Raw genomic sequence first — 15,523 nt, forward strand, 5'->3', positions numbered from 1 at the left:
TCAGTGTCTCTGAGCAGCAGAATGGGGGTGCAGAGTGTGGTTTTCTCCACTCCATTTGCACATGGACTTGAGTGTGTCCAGACAAAAGACTTGAGACTTCAGAGCCATCACCTGAACCTGGCACCCCTTTCCTGCAGGATAACTTTCCATGTGGAAGTGCTGTAGGGCTCAGCAACACTGTGTGCTCCACAGAGGAATCTGGTCCTGATCTCCTGAGTTCATTTTGTTTCAGGGTGCTGTTGGGAGATTTTGAGTCCTTGGCTCAAAATGTCTTTGCATGAGTGTAAAATTCCCTGAAGTTCCCATTTTCTGGGCTGCAGCTCAGCTTGTGTGGAGTGTTGAACTTGTGAACTGTGTGGATCACCTCAGTGTACAGCAGGGAGGTGCTTGGGATGGGCTGCCCTCAGGAGAGCCTGCTTAGATCATTAATTAGCTCACACATTGACTGAATTGAGTGATTTTTAATTACCTTTCAGGTAAATCTGCCAGTGGTGAAGTGATCAAAGCTGTCTCTCATCTTTCTTTAAAAGTTTTGCTTGGAAGGAAGGGAAACTGTCTATTTTCTGCTACTTTTGGAAATGTGCTTGACTCCTCATCTGAAAACACAATCTGATCCTGACACTGTTCTGGTAGAAACAGCTCAGCTGTGCTGAGGTGATTTAGCAGCACAAACCATGCTTTTAGTAGGATATTTAGTATTTAAAGCATAGCGTGAATCTGTCTAGTTCTGTCCTGACCAAATAAACATTCTGCTCATCATGCACAGGCTTTATTGATTAAAGTAAACTAATTTACCTTGAACAGCCTTATCTTTTCTTAAAGAGGGCAGTTCCCTTGCAGGCCACTGGGCTGTTGTGGTTTCTGGGCACGAGTGACAATTGAGCTGCTGATTGTTGAGAAGAGATGAAGGTGGCTCAGGAGGGGTAGGGTTACACATGACTTCTGCAGATCTAGTGAGGAAAAGTTGATTTTTTTGTATCCAGACAATATTGTAAGGGTGTGCTGAGGGGTATTTCCCCTGTTCTGAGTGATCTGCAGTGATAAATGTGGTGCCTGGAGCTCACTCAGGAGGCTCAGTGGCTTTGGAGGCCAGGAGCAGCCTGGGCTCTCCCCCAGCAGATGGAGCAGGAAGGCAGGTGGGCTCCTGGGGCAGGCAGGAACATTGGGAAGGGATTTGTGTGTCAGCTTTGCAGAGCTGCCACCCCCAAAATCTCAGTGGCAGCAGCACCAGGAAGGGGCTCAGAAAGCCTTGGAGCCTCTAAAACCAGAGCTCACCCAAGCTAGGCCTGGGCTGCTCCTGCTCACACTGCAGCTCATCCTCCTTTTGGGTCACAAATTGCAGCTCGGATCCTGAGAAGAATCAGGTTTTATTCTGCAGGGTCTTCCTTGAGTCACACAATGTAATAGAATTTGAGGGATTCACAAGTGGGGTGAAGCCTCTGTTGGTTCCAGTTTATTTTATTTGTTATGGTTTGTTTTGAAATGTGTAGAGGACCATTTAAGCTCAGTTTCACTTCACCCTTTTAGAAAAACTGTCCAACTCAGATAAGAAAATCCTGCTTTTCTTCTTCCAAAGCCCAGTGCAGTTGGGCTTTGTTTTTTGAGCCTACCTTTAAAAAATTCAAAACTGTTTGAACATTGGATGTGTCAGAACATAAAAACCAAATATTTTTAGTGTTTATACCGTGGTTTTGTTGTTTTATATTGGAGCTTGATCATGTTCTCACAGAATTGCCAGTAGGAGTAATAAACTGACACAAACTCTTTGAATTCTACCTACTCTTGAAGTGATTTTTCAGAAGAAAGTGCTTCAAGTGTAACAGAAGAGAAGGCATTCTGCTAAATTTTGATAGAGTTCTAGAATTGGTGGGGGGTTCATGAATATTTTCATAAAACCACTACATGGAAAAAAAAAGTAATTTTATCTTTGCTGTTTTGTTTTTCAGTATACAGTAAATGGGAAGAAAGTGGAAGTAGCTGTGAAGCAAATAATTGCAGGGAAAGAAGTTGAGCAGCGGGGAGCTTTCTCAAACCCAGAGGCTTTGGACCTCTACCAAAATATTCCTGAGCTTCAAGACTATTGAAGTTGCTTTTTTGGTTTGGTTTTTTTTTGTGTCTGTCTTTGTTCTGTATTTGTTTTGTATATACCAATACTGTATGTAAAGAAAAAGCTCTATTTAATACCAGTGGTTCTTTTAAAAGGAAAATATTTCATGAAGTGCATTATGAAAGGCTTGGGTAAAGCTTAGCTCCCTTTTATTGGTTAAATATGCCATATATTTTGGAGTTTTTTCCAGCCTGGAAGGAGAAACCTGCCTGTTTTGATTTTTATATATATGAGTGCATCTTTTCTGGTTAGATTTACATCAGCAGCCCATCAAATGGGAGCTCCTATAGTTGCAGACAGAATATTTCTTTCATAAAATGTTTGCTTTTTTTTTAACTGGATTTTTAGCAACATGTTTCCATCCCTGTGTTTGTCCCTGTGAGGGAGTACACAGAGATTTTAACCCCTTGCCCCTGAACCATATAAGTGTTCTCAGTGTAGTGTGCATTAAGGTGTTTTTATAAAGCCAAATCATAATGCACTGAACCCATTTGACTCAGAATCATTTCCAGAAATGCCTCATGGTACCTTTGGGGGCAATTGCTGCTTCATTTTGTGCTCTAGCCTTCTCATTATTTTAAGCTCTTGGCTGAGAGACTTCTGGGGGCTCAGGAGGTGAAGGGAGCATCCCCTCCTCCTCATTCCTGGGTAACTCCAGGTTATTTCCATGGCATTTCTGACAATATTGTGGATTAACATAATTAGAAGACATTTTGCTTCCTTGGTTGAAGTTCTTTTTTGGCTCCAAGCTTAGCTGAGGAATTCCAGAGTGTTTCTTTATTAAAAGCTGATGGGTTTTGTAACTTTTTTTACTAAATGTCATGTTGGAAGTGAGAGGCCCCTTTTCTAGGTCTGTAACCCTCCAGTTTATAAAGGGAAAAATGCTGTCATGAAACATCTGAGCTTACTGAAACAGTGCCATGGAAGCACTAAAGTGTTTTGTTTCCCATAAAGGACAGTTGCAGTAGTTGTACAACCCTCTGGCATTCAGTGTCTCCTGCACTATCTGAATTGTGTGAGTGAAATATTACTGTACTGACAATTGTGTTGGATGCATTCAGCATTGATAAAGAGTTCATTAAAAGGAATCAATTCTTTATATATAATAATTATATATTACATCTCTCATCTGTTGCTGTCTTTATTTTCCTTTTGACTGGTTGTCCTGAAATCATTTTTAGCTTCGTTTGTTTCTCATTTTAATGGGTTTAATCAGAGTCCAGCTCAGTCCAAAACTTTCTGTGCTGTACCAGGTCAGGCCATGCTGGAGTGGTAATAAAAATACCAAGCACCCATTAGAAAAGTATAAAAAGGAGCTAGCCAAGCTGCCAATAACCTGTGATTAAAAGTACTTTTAAATTCCTTCCCCTTCTGGCTTGCTATATATAAATTTTACATTAACTGTGACTTTGTATTCATTAAAACTTCATTATATTGTTCTTTAATTCATGCAAAATGTCTGAGGTTTACAAAGCCCACAGAAGAATCTTATTAATAAGTAATTTTGGGTTCTTTCATTAATTAAAGATAGTTTAGAAGCACAGATACATTAAGAGCCTATACAATGCCTAGAGGCTGCTTTTTCTAATCCTTTATAATGCTGCAAACACTGGAGAAAGTTTCATTAATGGATATAATTTGATCTTTTGTAGTTGTCAGATGTTTCAAAGCTTTTCCCAGACAGGAGTTACAAACAAAAATATAGATTTTCCTTCTGTATTGCCCTGAAAATGACAATTTTACCCAGAAACACTGGCTGGGTGCCTTAGGGCTGCTGTACCTTGAGTGCATGGCCCTCTTCCTTTTTTTCCCTGTTGCCTATTTCTAATTTGAGGTTCCCAGTGTTGTGCCTGGAAAGCTCCATGTGCAGATTTCAGTGGGATGTGTGGCATGCAAATAGAGCTGGCTCTGGAAGTGGCTCTGAGCTCTGACTTTAAACGTTCAACAGCTTCAATTAGAGCAGAGGAGCTCCAGGCTGGGAGCAGATCTGGGAGTGGCTCCCGAATTCCGAGATGGAATCAGCCCATTTGCCCTGGGGGGCTGTGGTTTTATCTCTCCCCTCTCAGAAATGTGCTTTTGTCAGCTCCTGTTAGAGCAGGTGCTTCCCCCTCCCGCTGCCTTATGATTTCAATTAATTTCCCTGGTTCGTGGTGGTTCTCTAGGAAATAAAATGAGCTGGTACACAGCAGCCCAAGCAGGGCACAGCTGATAAAATTGTTTATTGTTATGTGCAGGAGAAATGGGTTGTGTGCATTACTTGCACAGTGGTTTTAAAAACACAGGTAATTGCCTGATGGAATGCAACTTCCCCGGGGCCATTATTGTCTTTCAGTTTAGTGCGTACATATTTAAAAGTATTTCATTTATGAGCTGAGCAGTCACTCACACGGGTAAATGGGCATTAAAATTAGGTTTAAAAGGCAGGAGGAAGGAGTGCCAGCGTGTGAGACTTGAGACAGAGCTGTAGGGGTCTGGGCTGGGGGCACTGGAGTGAGGGAATGCTCTGGGCCACCTCTGAGAGCCCCAGCAGAGATGGTTCAGGAGGAAAAGGCTCTGGAATTCCTGCAGGTGCCCTCTGGAGTTCTGCACTGAGCAGTTCCTCCACTGCCATGGTTCAGCTTGGGAGGGGCTGCCTGGATCCTGCAAAGCAGGATCAATCTGAGATTGCTTGGTTCATCCTTCTCCTTTCCAGAGAAAGGCAATTTTTAGCTCATTTATTACCAACAAGCTGTAACTTCATTTTCTTGTACACTTTTTGTAGAAAGAGGAAGCTCCGTGTCCCAGGCTGTGTTCTCCCAGGAACAAAAGCAGGGTGGGAGCTGCTGTGGAGGGTGGCCACGATCCAGAGTGGCAGCCTGGGAGCTGAGGGGAGCACACACATTTCCTGCTGGGAATCTGGGGCCTCTTTAGGTCCCAATAATGAAATGATCCACATCAGCCTGAGCATTCTGCTCTGCACACTCTGTGTCACCCCCAGGAGAGGGGAGCAGCCCTGGGATGCTCTCAGGGGGTGCAGACCCTCTCCAGCTGCAGAACAAGGAGCTGTCCCAAAGCTCCAGCTCTCCACACCATTTCTCACCGAGAAATTCTCCCCAAGCAGCAGCTGGGGAGGGACTCAAGAGAGGAACCAGCCCTGGAGGGGCTGGGAAAATCCTCAGCACGCCCTTGTTGCACTGGGCTGGGCAGCCCATTAGTGAGAGCTTAATTGGGCCTCGTACTTCTTAATTAGAAGACCTTAACGAATTCTCGTCCTGCTACTTTTGACAAGTGGTTTTGCAAAGTTCAAGAGGATTATCAGCATTCAGCCTGAGATTCCAGCTGAAAGGATAATGTCCCTTGGAAAAAAACATCATCTCCAGGACTGGTAATTAATTTACAATAACGTATTAAGGTATACATCACTAATGTGAGGAGGTTCACGTTGCTAATGAGGAATCTACTAAAAAAAAAATCCCTTTTCCAGTTTTGTTCCCTCTTGTGTAGATTCAAAGGGAGTTAATTTTGGCTGCTGTAGGATAACAGTGCTGTTGGTGAGAACAGCTGTAAAAGGAGGGAATGGTTTGGGTTGGAAGGGACTTTTCAAGATGCCCCAGTTCCATCCCTATTCTGTTTTTGTTTTACAAAGGCACTGATTGCTTCCAGCATTCCCAGCCTGTGTTTTGACAAGGATCAGGAGAGTATTTATCTTCACCTTCTATTAGCTACAAAGAGGTTAAAGCTAAATGGAAATAAATTGTGAAGAAAAGGGAGGCAAATGTGGAGAATTGGTTTGGTTTCACTGAGTGGGTTTGAAAGGTGAGCTGAGTTTAAACCCGTGTCACTTCCACCCTCACCAGAGCTGAAGGAGGCAGCCTTGAGTGTACAAATGTGATACTCAGCTGGGAATTTTAATTTGTCTGGTTCTCATGTATAATAAAATATGCTAGATACATGACACTTCATGAATTAATGCAGGAGTGGAAAGCATAGGAGAGATTCCTGTACAGGATTTGTCCTTACGATGCAAATGCCAAGCAAGGCTTTAAATGGCCCTAAGTCATGGAGCCCATTTCATGCTTCACTTCAGGGTTTGTTCCCATTTCCTCAGCCTTTTTGTACTTAGAGGGTGTGTGCATGGAAGAGGGGAGGGAAATGAGGCAGGAAATGCCCAAAGCAGCACACAGCCCTGGGTGTGGGGGAGCTTTTAGGGAAAACACCAAAGGAGGGAGCAGGGGCAGAGCTCAGCCCTGCCCTCCATCCTCAGCAATTTTTTTCCTGTGGAAAATTGCCCCTTTTCGTGGGGAAAGGCATTTTTAAACCCTGCTGGTGCCACTGCAAGGGCTGGCCATGGTCTCTACACCCTCCCTGCCAAAATTCCCTTGCAGCCCCAGCAGCTCCAGGCTGGCAGGTGAGGAAACACCTGCAAAAAAAAAACCCCAAACCAAGGCTGATGGAAAGGTGATGGAACTTGGAGAGCCTCAGACAGCCTCAACCTCCCACTGCTACCAGGATCTGATCACTCCCCTGGTGAAACCTGTAATTACATTAAGAGGACAGCTGCTTCTAATGGCATAAAAATATTGAGACATGCCTGCAGAAACAGAGGTTTTCTCCTAATGCAGCTCAAATTAAAACAGGGGAGGGGAATAGAGATTTTGATAGCTCAGAAAAATGATTTTTTTTCCCTGAGTCAGTGTATTATCTTAATCTTTGTGACAATAAAGCAGCTCTGTGAATGGCAAGAAGAACATTACCCTCACTGGGATTACAGTGGTTACAGAGAGGGGGATCAGTGCTGAGCTGCTTCATCTCCAGGGCTCATTCTCCTCCTCTCCCACCCTTTGCTCCTCCAGGACCACCTGTGCTTCATCCCTGCCCTGTGCACGTGGCCCTTGGCTCCTGCTGAAATCCAGGATTTGCTTTCAGAGTGCCAGAAGCACTGGGACCCTCCAGACATGCAGGAGAAAAGGCTGAACACATTTTCCCCCAGCTGAAGACTTTCTGCCTTTATTCCCTGATGCAAACCCTCAGTTACCACTGAGTTCTCGATGAACTAATTACTTTCATGTACAAACAGGAGGAAGAGAAGTTTTTAAGCAATGCAGAGCCTGGTGTGACAATTTTATTAGGTTTTGGTGGGTAGCTGCTTGACCTGCAAATTGAAACTCCAGAAAGTCTTATCGTGGTATTTAATTTTCTGTGCTTCAGCAGCAGGGGGTGAAAGGGGGCTGGAATGGGTTTATTCAGATATGAGACAAAAATAACTATTTTTAAAAATGGCTCTAATCAGGCAGAGAGCATTTTTCTTTCTGTTCTTCCCCCTTCAGCCTCGCTGGCTCCTGTACCAGGTTTCTGTGCTGACAGGACAGATCAGCTTGCTGGGCTTTGGGAACTCCTCTGCCTGCTCCAAATGCTTGATTTTCACTTTTAGGATTACAAACCAATCCCTAATGGAGACCTGGATTGTAAAGGTGGAGCTGGGGGTGTCACATAATGGCCACTCTGAGCTGCCTCACTGACAGGCTGATTCCTGGATTTAGGATCCCTGGAAATGCCACCTATGGACATTAAGGGCATTCAGGTAATTAATAATAAAGAAAAAGCCACTTTGACATGGTTTGGGAATAGGTAATGCACCAAGAACCTGGGAAGAAGGATTTTGGTGGGAGAGAGTGACATAATTTACTGTCCCCCTCCCAAACCTCCCACACATTCATTATGCCTTAAATATTCTCACGCTGAGTTTTTTTCCAATGGTCTAATTATAAACTTCATTATAATTGTTCATTAGTTTTATTTTGTTCAATTAGCTTAACAAGTTGCCAAATGAAATACAAGGCTGGCAATTAGCTTGATCTAATCGTAATGAGCCACTCAAACTGGGTCACCAAACATGTTCCTTTATAGCACTTCTCCCTTTTTTTTTTTCCAATTGGTGAACAATAACATAAATATTCAGAGCATCTCCTGATCCAAGGAGTGGAAATTTCCCACTCATTTATTAGAATAGAAAAAAAAATAAATGAAATCAATTGTTGTGCTGCTGGTAGCTCAGCAAGGTGCACCCGGAGCTGAGCGGGGCCAGCAGTCCCTGCCAGCACAGAGCCCAGCTCTGCCCTCAGCTCTGCTCTTCTCCTCAGAACTCCTCAGAACTCCAGGCTGGAGGCAGAAGGGACCTTGAGGGACCACCTGGGTCCCCCCTGGCCATGCCATGAGGGTGAAGTTGTGCTGCCCAAGGAGGGGCAGGTGGAGCTGAGCTGAGCTGAGCTGAGCTGAGCTCTCCTCCCCTCTCAAGAACCCAGTCTGAGCCATGCTGATGGCAGATGCTGTCGGCCAAGCCCAGCCCTGCCCAGCAGCTGGTTTTGCTGTGACTTTTGGATAACCCTGAGCTGCCTTTTTTTTTGCCAGCATTCCCTTTTGCCGCTCAGGATCTGCTCCTGTTGAGCAGCTGCTCAGCAGCAGCTCATGGCTCACACGGCCCAGTGCATTTACAGCCACCTTTTTCAGAAGCTAATTTGGGCAGGAGTGATTTTTTGGTATGAATAATTCCTCCTGCACGTCGTCGTGTGCACCACATCCAAATCTCAGGGACGAGCAGCACTGGGGCAGCTCCTTAGCAAATGTAGTGGTGCCATTAACAGACCCAGCCCCAAATTTGGATTCCTCTGGGATCTCATCCTGCATCTGCATGGAAACACGATGAAATATTAAACCAGCACAGAGACTATAAGTACCTGTAAGTAATTAATAAAACACCTTTGTGAGGGCAAGCTGCTGAAGCCACGTGCCAGTCCCAATCCGAATTTCCCCGCACAGGATTCCCACCACACCCACCCCTGACCTGAGTTTGGTGACCCATTAATAAAACCACGTAAAATTTCAGCCAGGCACTTTTCCCCATGCAGGAACAGGGAGGAAGGGCTGCTGGGCTGTGCTGGCTCCTGTGGCTCCTCAGCCCAGCTGGGACGTGGCGGTGGCAGCAGCCGCGCTCCTCTCGCTCAGATTAAAGCACAGAACGGGAGAAAATTCACACCTCTGCTTTTCACGGCACAGCAGACAGCTCCATCAGCTCCTCAAACCCCATCCAGAGGCATTGCTGGGCTCCATGGAGGCACCCGGCTGCAGCTGGAGGTGTTTGTGCTTCCAGCACAGAATTCCGTGTTATGGTGGAGTAATTCCCTGATGGAGCTTTCCACCCCAGCCTCCATGCCCTGCACTGCCTCAGGGACCCGCTGGCCATGGGGTGTCCCCTGCCCGCGTGGGACAGTGACACCAGGCCCAAAGGAGCCATTCCAGGGGCTGGGATGGGTTCCCTGTGACCCCCCAGGCCAGCAGGACCCTCCTGCCTGCTGCCAGCTCTTGAACAGGTCCTGCTAAAGCATCGCTGCTCCTAACTCACCCTGCCCACCCGATATTGGTTTTATTCCTGCTGGGCTTCAGTCAGGCAGGGGCAGGTGTAAACAGCCTTTAAACAGCCTTGTAAAAAGCTGCGGGAATCGCGAAAGGGCTGCAGGACACACGGCTCTGCATTTGATTCCAGTAGTTACAGTCATAATATCCATTAATTTTTGTAGCGCACCTGGGAGCAAAAGTCCCTCCTTTTCATTAGAGAAACACGGATTTCTAAAGATCCCGGTGCTCGACACAGCCCGCTTAGCACTCATGTTGTGAAAAAAAAAATAAATCTCTTTGTTTACACAGCTGATGGCCTGGGTGGGGACGGTCCGGACACCGGGGCCACCTCCCTGCGGTTTATTTTATTTACGGTTCTGTAAAACCCCTGCTCCGACACCCCAGAGCTCCGCTGGGAGGCGGAAAAAAAAGTAAAAAAAAAAAAAGAAGACAGAAAACCACACATATTCCAGGCAAAAGCCTCTCAGCATAAATGGTGAAGCGGAGCGGCGACACGGATGACAGGTCTTCAAAGCAGCAGCAGAGCTCGGGGAGAGAGGGAGGGATGGATGCAGGGACCCGGGCCGGTCCCTGTGCCTTGATTAGGCTCGCTCCCCTCCTGGCTGCCTTTGAAGCAGCCCCGCTGACGGCTGCAGGCATTGCTGAGTTTAGCTGGGAGCGAGCGAACATGAGAGGAGGAATCTGTGCGAGTGGCAGGGCCCGTGTGCGCCTTTCATGCGCCTTCCCGGAGCACAAAGGCTGCTTTAATGAGCAGGCAGGCGCCGAGCTCGCTGCGACTCCTGCTTTTAGCAGCCCCTGCCTGATGGAGCTACCTGGGAAGTCTCCCGGCTGTGACCTGCATGGAAAACGCTCGATGTTTTGGGTTGGTTTTGATTTCCATGGAAAAGCAGCTGGAGGAGCGCAGGCACGGGAGCATCCGCTGGCCCAAAGGCACCAGGGGGCTGCGCCTTCCTCATCCTCCTCCCGAGCGGCTCGCCTGTGTCCCTCCCATCGCCGTGCCCACATTCAGCTCTGGGTGCAGCGCTGGTTTTTGGCTCTGCTGGAAGGATGGATGCGAGCGGGCCGGTGCAGCCTGGCCAAGGGCAGAACCCCCGGCTGTGCTGGGAGCCCCGGGCTGCTGGGGGAAGCACCTGCCCGTCTTCTCCTGCTCAGTTTTTAGGGGTTTTGTTCTGACTCTGAGTGGCTCCCGAGAGCTCTCCGTGACTTGGTGGAAGCGGGGTGTTCATGGTCCATCCTTTGAGCCGCTCCTGCTGGATCCTGCGGCAGGACGGACACACTGCCCGCAGGATTTCTGTGGCAGGACGGACACACTGCCCCCTGCACTTCTGTGGCAGGACGGACACACTGCCCGCAGGATTTCTGAGGCAGGACGGACACACTGCCCGCAGGATTTCTGAGGCAGGACGGACACACTGCCCGCAGGATTTCTGAGGCAGGACGGACACACTGCCCGCAGGATTTCTGAGGCAGGACGGACACACTTCCCTCGCACTTCTGTCCGTCCCACTGCCCGGCTGTGTGCTCCTGTCCCCCCAGTGCACTCCTGGCCCCTGACACATCCCTCCTGTGCTCTCTCCCAGCCACAGCAGCAAAGCCCCTTCCTCACCACAAGCTCAGAACCCATTTCTCCTGCTCCCACCCCCTCCTCTCCCTCTCGGCGCTTCCCAGCCGGAGGCAGAGAGGAGGAATGGCCAGCGGGGCAGGGACCAGGCTCACAAGCCCTGTCCTTCGCAGGGTGATGGCCGGGCCGTGGCCAGGGCAGGGGCACGGAGGGTGCCCACACTTGCCAGGCCCGGAGCATTTCCAGCTGGCCCAGCACAGGGATCCTGCCGGGCATCCCCCACCTGCCCCACACAGGAGTTTGAAATTACCCAGGGAGAAACCAGCCGGTCTCCTCTCGGACCTGTCTTAAACCAATTTAATCAAATACAGGTGAAGAAGGAAGCAGAAATTGCGGCAATTCGTCACCTTTTAGTCTCTGCAGGTGCTCGGGCACCACAATTCCCACTGCTCGGCGCTTTTCCTCCTGGGGTGATTAACCCTCTCCCTTCCGGCGAGCCGAGCCCTCTCCTCCATCCTCTGGGAGGAGGCTTTGAGGATAATGAGCGAGAAGATGATTAAAAGGAGGAGAGGCCCCAGCACAGCAGCGCTGTGGTTGAGCTGCTGCCCGGCTCGCAGGCTCTGCTGAGGAGGGCTGGGTGAATCCCTCACCTGTGATTCACGGCCAGCGGCTCCTCCCCGCTGCTCCCTTCGCTTCCTCCCCCTGGGAATGCCGCCGGGCAGGGACAGACCCCCGAGGATCCCGTTTTTTGTATCGGGGCAATGTTCCAAGGCTGTCAGTAACTTCCATCTCAGCAGCCACCAGCGCCAGCCTCCATGCAGCAGCCCAAGGATTCATTACCCCAGTGTTTCTCGACTTTGCGAAGTGGATGCAATGAATTTTTGGCAAAATCTGAGCTGTCTCTCACACTGTTGCAGGCTGCAGGCAGGCAGTGGGCAGGCGTGGTCAGTGGGACAGCACAGCTCACTAAGAGGGGCAGGGTTTCCTCAGATGGCCCCACTGGCAGAGTTTTTGCCTCTCTGCACACACAAGATTTAAATCTCAAGCTCCACATCCGTCATAGGACACGGAAATGTCATTTGTGCAAAGCTCTGATCAATATCTCCTGCTGTGCAGAGCTCCAGGGTTACTCGAGCTCCTTATTCCCCCCAGGAAATCAGAGTCTAAACACAGCTCAGGATCTGGCCCCCATCCTTACCTCCCCTTAACCCCCAGCTGGGGTTTTGCCTCCTAATGCCTTAAAACATCTTTAAATTTCCCATTCTTTCTGTTCTCCTAGGGGCATTCCCGAAGCTTCCCATCTTTGACATGTGAGTGATGTGAAAATCAACAGCTTTCTGTAATGCTGCAAAGTCTTTCAAGTCTTTCATAGCACAGGTTGCCTCTGTGTGCAAAGTCACGCCAGCACAAAGGAAGTGTAGCAACATCCCACCAGAATAACTCCACAGAAAGTCTCCTTTGGGAAAAGAATTATTTTGAGGCTCACATATGGGAGACCCAGATTACGGCACACGGGCGGCTCGGCTGTCTCCTCATGAACCTTTTGATGCTCCCGCAGCAGAAGAAGACAGGGAGTGACAAGCCATGCTGTAAGCCAGCTGAGGAGCTTGGGAACGGCTCAGCAGCGATCTGGAGAGCAGAAACTCCCACCATGAAATATGCAAACTCAGCCAAGGAGCACTCATTGTCCTGTTGCTTCCACGAGGGAGCTGCGCTCCATCAGCTGCCTGGGATTTTGTGATTTATCTGCAGTTCTTCCTCATGGTTTTTGTGTCTCCCAATAATCCCCTTCTGGGTTTTCAGGCCTCCTCTTTTAACCTCAGGGCGGCACATCAGTGCTGCTTGTCCCTGTGGTTGGTGAGCAGCCGGGTCTCCAAGGGGTTTGCCCCCCTGCTCCCCAAAACCCCTCAGCACCCCCAGTCATGGGAGCAGCTGCTGTGCCCTGGGCTCCCCCCACAAGGTGCTCTCTGACCTGGAAAACCCCCAATTCTGATGCATTTTTCCTGTGAGATCTTCCCTCTTCCCTGTTAGTTTGCACACAGTCCCTCGTGCTCGGCCCAAAGCTCTCAAAGGAGTTTATTGCTGTTTGGTTTTGGTTTTGGTTTGGTTTGTTTCTTGCAACACAAACGAGGAAAGCTGTGGGAAGGAGAGAGGGCACTGCCAAGCAACCTTCCCACAGTCTGCAGACACCACTTAATTCATGTTTCCACTTCACTCTTACCAGAATATTACCTTTCATTAAAAGGCAGTAAAAGCATTAAAGCATTTTGTAGTGGCCGGAGAAGATCTCCCAGCTTTATTAGGCTGAGAGCACATAATGGATCGCTAGGGCTTGGCTGTCCACCTCAAGCTCCAGTGTGGGAAGCCAGTTTTGGAAGAGCCAGACTGGTCCTGCATGGGAGGAACGGGATGGGGGATGAGCACCTCTCCCTGAGCCAGTGCACCTGGATCTCTGCAAGCGAAGGATTGTCAGCACGCTGTCAGCCTGCAAGATTTCTCACTTTGGCTTTTCTTTCACATGTTGGGTATAAAATCCCACTTAAAAATGTGCAGCAGGGATGGAGTGAAGTCTAAATGCTTCCCTGAAGGCGAGGTGAGGCCCTTGGCTGTGTGCAGGGCTGGGGCTGGTGAGGGGACAGGGTTCTGTACCCCAGCTGAGGGTTTGAGCTGCACAAGGGAATTGTTTCCTACTTCCCTGTGCCCCCCTGGGTCCTGCTGCTGTCCCTGGGCTTGCAGCTGAGGCAGAGCTCACACACAGCTGGGGATGCCCCTTGCACAAACCTTTGCAGGTTTCTTTCTGACCCCCCCAGGCCCAGGGGCAGCCCCTGTACCTCCAGCTGGAAAACCCAACACCCCCCACACTCCCAAGAAAGAAATGGGGTGTCTAAAGAACTGATTCCCTTATTTTTGATCACCACATTTCCACGAGCAGCTGAACATTCCAGCTGTATTTTATTAGATCAGGTACTGAGGGCAGACAGCAAGATGCTCTTCATTACTGCCTTTTACTCCTTTTATATACTTATTTAACAGTTTGATCTTTGAGGAACCCAAATCTTTGGGTTTTGTTTTCTGCCCACCTCTGTGGGTCGGTTCCTCCAGCCTGAGGTTGATTCCCATGTGCTCTCACGCTGCTGCACATTGCCCTCCGTGGGAGATAAGCATTTATTCACGTTCATGTTTGTGTGGAGTGGTAAAATATTAGAGCTAAATTTTTTATGACATTCCTAGGAGTGGTTACGGAGCAAACAAGATTACAGCAAGTACTCCAGAAAAGCTTGTTTATGCAGGGAGGGGGAAAAAATCAAACTCGGAGAGGCGTTTGCAAAGCTGCGGGAGAGCCCAGGGGCGGGGTCTGGAGTTCCCTCTGCTTTTCCTTCCCTCTTCCATCGCAGCAACGACTCCCAGCAGTCAGGGCTGAGAGGGTTTGGGGCGGAATTCCAGCCCCAGCAGCGGGAGATGTTCTCATTCCAAGGGAGAGGACACAGGCAATGCCTGGCTGCGCTGGCAAAGCGCCCTCAGGGCGATCCCGGGGGCACGGGGGCTTGGGGACAACCTGGGCACGCTGCTGGTGCGGCTGGCACTGCCCTGGGCTCGCTCCTCACCCCCTGCACAGCCTTTGGGATGCCCTTTGCACATCCTCAGACTCCTGGGGCTCCCTTTCCACACCTCTGGAGAGCATTTTGCACACCCTCATGCTGCTCGGGACACCCTCAGGCTCCTTGGGGTGCCCTCTGCACAGCCCTTGGGGCACTCACAGTCCTTGGGGTGCCCTCTGCACAGCCCTTGGGGCGCTCTTGCACTCCTTGAAGAGCAATGCCCTTTGCACAGCCTTTAGAATGCTCTGACAGTGTTTGGGATGCTGTGACATTGTTCGGGATGCTCTGACACTGTTCGGGATGCTCTCACACTATTTGGGATGCTATGACATTGTCCAGGATGCTCTCCCACCGTTCGGGATGCTCCCAGACTGTCCGGGATGCTCTGACACTGTTCGAGATGCTGTGACACAGCTCTCCAGGATGCTCTCCCACCGTTCGGGATGCTGTGACACTGTCCGGGATGCTCTGACACCGTTCGGGATGCCCCCACATCCCGAGGGATGCCCTTTTCCCACCCCCGGGATGCTCTCACACCATTCGGGATACTCCGACACTGTCTGAGATGCTCTCACAGTTTTTGGGATGCCCTTGCAGATTTTGGGATACTCTTACACATTTTGGGGTGCCCTCGCAGATTTTGAGGTGCTCTCACAGTTTTTGGGGTGCCTTTTTCCCCTTCCCCCCCCAGCAGTTTTTGGGGTGTCCCGCAGTGTTTGGGGTCCCCCGCAGTGTTTGGGTGCCCCGCAGTTTTTGGGGTGCCCTTTTCCCGTGCCCCCCCCGCAGTTGCCCCCGGTGGCCGCCAGGGCGCGCGCGCGCTCTTCCCGCAGCTCGCGGGGCCCGGCGCGCGCCCCCCCGGCCCCG

At 49.5% G+C, this 15,523-nt stretch overlaps 1 protein-coding gene across 1 annotated transcript in view; it reads left to right on the forward strand.

Annotated features, from left to right (window-relative positions):
- AACS (acetoacetyl-CoA synthetase) overlaps positions 1 to 3,228 on the forward strand; it is a 36,121-nt gene extending 32,893 nt beyond the window's left edge. Inside the window, exon 18 of the mRNA XM_039724720.1 lies at positions 1,947 to 3,228. Within this exon, the coding sequence (XP_039580654.1) occupies positions 1,947 to 2,084 (138 nt within the window). The 3' untranslated portion in view covers positions 2,085 to 3,228. The remainder of the gene's footprint in view (positions 1 to 1,946) is intronic.
- Positions 3,229 to 15,523: the final 12,295 nt, after the last annotated feature.

Source organism: Passer montanus, unplaced genomic scaffold (genome assembly GCF_014805655.1).
Source record: "Passer montanus isolate IOZ18808 unplaced genomic scaffold, ASM1480565v1 scaffold53, whole genome shotgun sequence".
In the NCBI taxonomy this organism is placed as follows: domain Eukaryota; kingdom Metazoa; phylum Chordata; class Aves; order Passeriformes; family Passeridae; genus Passer; species Passer montanus.